The following is a 6,457-nucleotide window of genomic DNA, read 5'->3' as shown; positions in this document are numbered from 1 at the left end:
ACGGCACTCACCTAGGCACTTTGCTCCATCCCGCTGGTAGCCTTTGTTGCACCTTTTGCAGCGGGCAGGCCCGGCGCCCATGCAGCCGACACAGGCCTTGGCGCAGTCTGGGGACAGAGCGGGCGTGAGGGCACCGACACGAGCGGGGGGGCTGCATCCCCCGGGGACAGACGGACCCACCTTGCCGTGGATTTTGGTGGCTAGAACCGCTCCCCACCACTTGGCCAGAGCACGGCATGCGCAGGCCGGGCCGGCCGGGGGAGCCGCAGCCGAGGGGCGTCAGGTGCCGGGTGCTGTCCAGCACCACAGGACCAGCCTCCATTCCGCACGGGGTGATGAAGGGGGCAGGGCCCCGCACGAGTCGGATTCCCTTCCACAGAGAGCGGGGTGCCCTGCGGGGGCCAGCAGTGCATGAATCCTGACCCAGCCACGCCCCACCCCCTCCCGCGCCGGGCTCTGGGACCGCCCCACCGAAGGACAGGGCACGGGCATGGCCTGGTAGCCCATGGCAGACACAGGCAGGGCCATGCCGCAAGGGCACACCCCGCCCAGGGTGCAAACACCAACACACTGCACGGGCCCGGCCCTGGGGACAAGCTCTGACCTCGGCACTCGTAGGAGCCTTCGGTGTTGACGCAGAACTGGTTGGCCCGACAATGCGCCATCTCCGTGCCACATTCATCGATGTCTGCGAAGAGAGTGGCTTCAGGCCCACTGCCCCTCCCCCTGCCCCACAGCCCAGCCCTGCCCCGCCCCCTGCCCTGCGCCCCACAACCCACCCACCCCGCCCAGCCTTGTGCCCCACGGCCCAGCCCCAAACACCACCCCCACCCCCTGCCCACAGTGACAAGGGCCCAGCGTGCTGAGCCATGTCCCTGTTGCTTCAGCCCTGCCCCGGGGGCACAACACCCAGGCACGGGTTACAACACACCCGAGGGCTCCTAGGCAGCAGGGCCTTGCTCTCCCCATGCATCTTCTGCCTCACTAGCCCCCACAGGGTGGGGCCAGGCCCTGAGTTCTCCGGGAGCAGCAGGAACTCACCAATGCACCTGTGCTCATGCAGCGCCCAGCCCCTCTTGCAGCGCAGACAGCTGGAGTCCTCTGGCCCCGAGCAGCGCCCGCAGGCCCGGTAGCATTCTGCCAAGACAGGAGAGACAGGCTGTGAGCGTGCAGCAGAGCCCAGCCCAGTCCCTCGCCATCTGCCCAGGCAAACCCAGCAAGCTGACAGATTCAGTCACCCGGGGCTACAGCCAGCCCCAGAGCAGAGCCCATAGCCAGCTCTTACACAACAGCCAGACTGGGTCAGACCAAAGGTCCATCTAGCCCAGTGTCCTGTCTGCTGACAGCGGCCAGTGGCAGGTGCCCCAGAGAGAATGAACAGAACAGGGAATCACCAAGTGATCCATCCCCTGCCGCCCATTCCCAGCTTCTGGCAAACAGAGGCTAGGGACACCATCCCTGCCCATCCGGCTAATAGCCATTGATGGACCGATCCTCCATGAACTTCTCTAGTTCTTTTTTGAACCCTGTTATGGTCTTGGCCTTCACAACATCCTCTGGCGAGGAGTTCCACAGGTTGACTGTGCACTGTGTGAAGAACTTCCTTTTGTTTGTTTTAAACCTGCTGCTTATTAATTTCATTGGGTGACCCCTAGTTCTTGTGTTATGAGAAGGAGTAAATAACACTCCCTTATTTACTTTCTCTACACCAGTCACGATTTTATAGACCTCTGACATGAAGTGGGGGAGTTTCTTGTTTCCTATGGGGGATTTTCTTGGTTTTCCAATGGTTTGCATGCAGAGAGGGTTGGACTCAGTGTCCCTGGGTGCTACGGGTTTAACGAGGTGATGGGAGAGGGAGTTTGTTGTTACAGAGGACTGGCAAGGGAACTTGGGACCCCAACCACTGGCATGGAGAATGGATACCCCAGCGACGGTGACCTGGTGACCCGGAGGCCCAGCTCAGGAGTCACAGCCGATTCTGGCCAGTGGGCGGACAATGGGGTGCGAAGAGAGGAGAGGAGAGGAGGCCCAGGCGACCCTGTTTCCCTGGAAAGAAGACAATGGACGGAGGCCGGGCCTGGGGCCGGTGATATCAGATGCCCAGCTGGGAAGCAGGGGGGCTCAGGCTGGAGAGAGGAAGCAGGCGGGGGATGCAGGGAAGAAGACGGGGAATGTGCTGTGCTGAGGGAGGCCAGGCCTGAGGCCCGGAGAGTTTCCTGTGCTGTGTTCAATGCTCAATAAACCCTCCTGTGTTATGCTGGAGGAGAGTCACTCCGGGCTAGAGAACAGGGTTGCCTGTTCGGGGGGGGTGGGTGGGGTGGGGTGGAGGCCCCGGGGGTCCAGAGAGAGTGGACTCCCCAAGGGGGCCCACAGCAGAGACAGACGTGCTAAGGCTCAGAGAGGTACGGCTCCAGGAGGTGGAGGGGCCTGATCCCGAGAGAGTGGACCCCCGAGAAGGGCTGTCTCACTGAAAGGGGCACCCCCCACGGGGCCAAGAGTGGGCACAGTCTGTGAGTCCGTGACAACCTTTATCATATCCCCCCTTAGTCGTCTCTTTTCCAAGCTGAATAGTCCCAGTCTTATTAATCTCTCCTCATATGGCAGCTGTTCCATATCCCTAATCATTTTTGTCGCCCTTTTCCAATTCCAGTATATCTTTTTTGAGATGGGGCGACCGCATCTGCATGCAGTATTCAAGCTGTGGGCGTACCATGGATTTATATAGAGGCAATACAATATTTTCTCTATTATCTAGCCTTTTCTTAATGATTCCCAACATTCTGTTCACTTTTTTGGCTGCCGCTGCACATTGAGTGGATGTTTTCAGAGAACTACCCACAGTGAAGCCAAGATCTCTTTCTTGTGCGGTAACAGCTAATTTAGACCCCATCATTTTATATGGATAGTTGGGATTCTGTTTTCCAACGTGCATTACTTTGCATTTATCAACACTGAATTTTATCTGCCATTTTGTTGCCCAGTCACCTAGTTTTCAGAGATCCTTTTGTAGCTCTTCGCGTCTGCCTGGGACTTAACTATCCTGAGTATTTTTGTATCATCTGCCAATTTTGCCACCTCACTGTTTACCCCTTTTCCCAGATCATTTATGAATATGTTGAATAGGACTGGTCCTAGTAGAGACCCCTGGTGGACCACACTATTTACCTCTCTCCATTCTGAAAACTGAGCATTTATTCCTACCCTTTGTTTCCTATCTTTTAACAGTTACTGATCCATGAGAAGACCTTCCCTCTTATCCCATGACTCCTTACTTTGCTTAAGAGCCTTTGGTGAGGGACCTGGTCACAGGCTGTCTATCTAAGTACACTGTATCCACTGGATCCCCCTTGTCCACATGCTCGCTGACCCCCTCACAGAAGTCTCAGGCAGGGCCACCCCAAGCCGAAGAGGGCAGTGCAGCTCGCACCCCCGCTTGCCAGGACACACGCGCTGTCCCCGCCCGCCCCACGCGTGCCATGCCGCACTACCTACCAGCACATACCAGGTGGCTCTCATTCCTGGCTGCCTCGTAGTAGCCGTCTGCGCACTCAGAGCAGAAGGAGCCGCCGTAGCCCAGGCTGCACATGCACAGGCCAGTGCCCGCGCGCGTCCCCTCGCCGTCGCATTTACCATTCCCACTGCACGGCTGCTGGTGCCCACCAGCACATGCTGCAGGGAGACAGGTTGCTGTGCTGATCGCCGGTGCCGGGCACAGAACCTGTCCTGTCCCGGGCACAGAACCTGTCCTGTCCCAGTGCCCCACACCCACCTCCGACCCCCTGCCCATGGCACCTGTCCCTCTGTCCCAACCCCTACCCATGGTGCCACCCCTCAAAGCCCCAGTTCCTGCCCACAGTGCCCCTCCCGGGCACCGGTTTCCCATCCCAACCCCTATCCACAGTGCTGCCCCTCCCAGGCCCCAGTTCCTGCCCATGGCGCCTGGCCTGCTCCCCCATCCCTTCCCATGGTGCCCCTAGCCTGGCCCTGAGGAGAGGTGCTCCAGAAACCAGCAGGGCTGGCGACTCACGCAGGCAGTCAGGGCCATAGGTGCCAGGTGGGCAGCAGACCTTCAGAGTGTCCATGCAGAGCCACTGGAAGAAGTCGGGGTGCTGCTGCTGTCTGAGGGATACAGCAGGAGACACTGTTACCCCCAGAGGAGAAGCCTATTAAGGTAGGTCCAACATAAACACTGCACCCTGTGCTACCACTGCTGGTTGTGCCCATTGCCCAGGCACCTTCACTGCCCTGGACACGGACATCTGGGCAGGATGCACTGCCGGGAGTGCTGGCTGGGATGCAAAGTCCCCCTCCTCCTCCCCGCACCCTGCTGCCTGGGGCCCCACCCCTGCCAACCCACCTCTGCCCAGTGGCTGCCACCCCAGGATGGGGCAGTGGTAGCTGGTAGCCCGTGGCTGGATGGGGGTCACCCAGGTACATAGCCCAGAAGAAAGGGAGCCTGGGCCACGCCCAGAGCAGAGCCCTGGTGTGGCACAGACCCTGCTGCTCCTTGTCCCAGTCACTCACCCCTGGAACCACCAGCTCTCCACGTGCTCCTCACTCTGCTCCAGCAGCTGGTGACACGCAAAGTCCGACTTGCCACACACGCTCTCCAGCACCTCCAGCAGGCGCGTCTCACTGCGCAGGAATGGGGGTCAGGGTATGGCAGGCACGGCCCCATAGCACCTCCCCAGGCCATCAGCCCCATAGTACCGTCCTCCCTGCCTCGCCCACCAGACCCCATAGCGACCCCCGCCCCACCAAGACCAGCAGCCCCCACAGTGCCCTGTCCCCTGTGACAAAGCGGGAGGTTTTTTCTTAATGTTTTGCATGAATACTGTGTGTGCCTCAGTTGCCCTGTGTGTTACCCCAATGCCTAGGTGGCAGGACAAAGGTGTGTGATTTTTGCAGAGCCCCTAGTGCACACAGAGAATGGCCAAAGTGCTTCGTAACCTGGCGACTGATGGTCTGACAAGCTGGAGCAAAGTGAGAGGTGGTGACCAGGTGACCTGTTTGCCCAGGATGGAGGAGGGGCAACGGGCGTGTCTGAGGCTGGGCTGGTGGAAGCTGGGTGGGCAGTCTCCTGGCTCAGGGGGAGAGCCCAGGGCCCTGGATCCCCCCCAAGCTGGATTCTGCTGCAGGTCCTTGATTTCTGTGCTCACAAGCTCTGTTCTATGCTGGGTCCCGGATGTCTAATAACCCATCTGTGTCACACGAGGGCTGGGAGTCACTGCTGGCTGCGGAGTGGGGGGCAGGGCCCTTTGGGGGCAACTGAGGCTCCCCAGGGGGACTTGCTGCAGGGAGCAAACGGGGTGACCAGGGGGCTAAACGCTCCGAGGACGGACCCAGGAAGCGCCAAAGCCGAGCAGGCTCCTGGCCCTGGTGAGTGTGGCCCTGAGGGGAGACGCTGCCCCAAGTCCTGTCTGGCTTCACTCAGAGCCATTCCCGAGCACAGAGACTCCATGACACCCCCCACCCAGACCACCAGTCCCACAGCAACCCCCCACCCAGACCAGCTCCTTAGCCCCGACCACCAGCCCCATAGCAGCTCCCCAGACCACCAGCCCCATAGTCCCACCCATGCCACTGCCCCATATCACCCTCTTCCCTGCCCAGACCACCAGCCCCATAGCACCCTCCTCCCTCCCACTACGCAACCACTGCCCCAGTCATCCCTGACCTCCCCCTCATCCCATAGTCCCCCCTTGCCTTAACCATCAACCCCATAGCTCCTCCCTGACCCAAACCGCCAGCCCCATAGCACTCTCCCACAAAACTACTGATCCAGCCAGCCCAACCCCCAGCTCACGATGGCAGCTGGAGCTCCAGGAAGCCAGCTCTCTGTGGGATCTTCACCTCCAGGCCGGAGCCCCAGACTGGAGGGGGGGGGGGGGCGCGGCACTGAGCTCCTGCCCACACACCCCCATGGGTGAGCTGGGGCAGGAATCAGGCAGGGGAGCGCATGCCACCCGCTCACCTGTGCGCATATTTCGCCAGCTTCTCTTCCTCCCAGGCCGTGTTCCCTCCCCCAAAATTCTCCCGCTCTGTCCGCTCCAGGCCCTGGGGAAGCAAGGGAAGGTCACAGCCCCAGGTCCAGCCCCACAGCAAACCCCTCCCAGCCCACACGCCCAGCATTCCCTGCACCCACCGCCACCCCACCCCAGCAACAAGCCTAGCCCAACCCGGCTATGCCCCATAGCCCCAGCCCCATGCTCAGCCTCTCCCTTTTGGGGGGCAGTGCCGTGTGGGGAACCCAGCACAAGTGCCCATGGGGGGCACCAATCCTGCCGCACTCAGGGCCTGGCCCTGGGAAACGCCCGGCCGCCTCCCTCTGCCCCACAGCCCCTGCCGCCCTGCACCTTGAGAAAGCTGCTGGCGAGGTCCCGGCAGGTCCGGCAGGGCTCAGGTGGGGAGGAGACTGTGCACCAGGGGCCCAGCAGCAGCCCCAGCACCAAGG

At 60.9% G+C, this 6,457-nt stretch overlaps 1 protein-coding gene across 1 annotated transcript in view; it reads right to left on the bottom strand.

The window, feature by feature from the left end:
- CRELD1 (cysteine rich with EGF like domains 1) overlaps positions 1 to 6,455 on the bottom strand; it is a gene marked incomplete at its 5' end in the record, with an annotated part of 10,017 nt that extends 3,562 nt beyond the window's left edge. Inside the window, 8 exons of the mRNA XM_026659310.2 lie at positions 12 to 107; positions 605 to 688; positions 1,042 to 1,137; positions 3,496 to 3,672; positions 4,031 to 4,122; positions 4,528 to 4,638; positions 5,978 to 6,060; positions 6,360 to 6,455. Coding sequence (XP_026515095.1) covers positions 12 to 107; positions 605 to 688; positions 1,042 to 1,137; positions 3,496 to 3,672; positions 4,031 to 4,122; positions 4,528 to 4,638; positions 5,978 to 6,060; positions 6,360 to 6,455 — 835 coding nt within the window. The remainder of the gene's footprint in view (positions 1 to 11; positions 108 to 604; positions 689 to 1,041; positions 1,138 to 3,495; positions 3,673 to 4,030; positions 4,123 to 4,527; positions 4,639 to 5,977; positions 6,061 to 6,359) is intronic.
- Positions 6,456 to 6,457: the final 2 nt, after the last annotated feature.

This window comes from Terrapene carolina, unplaced genomic scaffold, assembly GCF_002925995.2.
Source record: "Terrapene carolina triunguis isolate 2854851 unplaced genomic scaffold, T_m_triunguis-2.0 Scaffold627, whole genome shotgun sequence".
Classification (NCBI taxonomy): Eukaryota; Metazoa; Chordata; order Testudines; family Emydidae; genus Terrapene; species Terrapene triunguis.
This window is presented reverse-complemented; position numbering and strand designations above follow the sequence as displayed.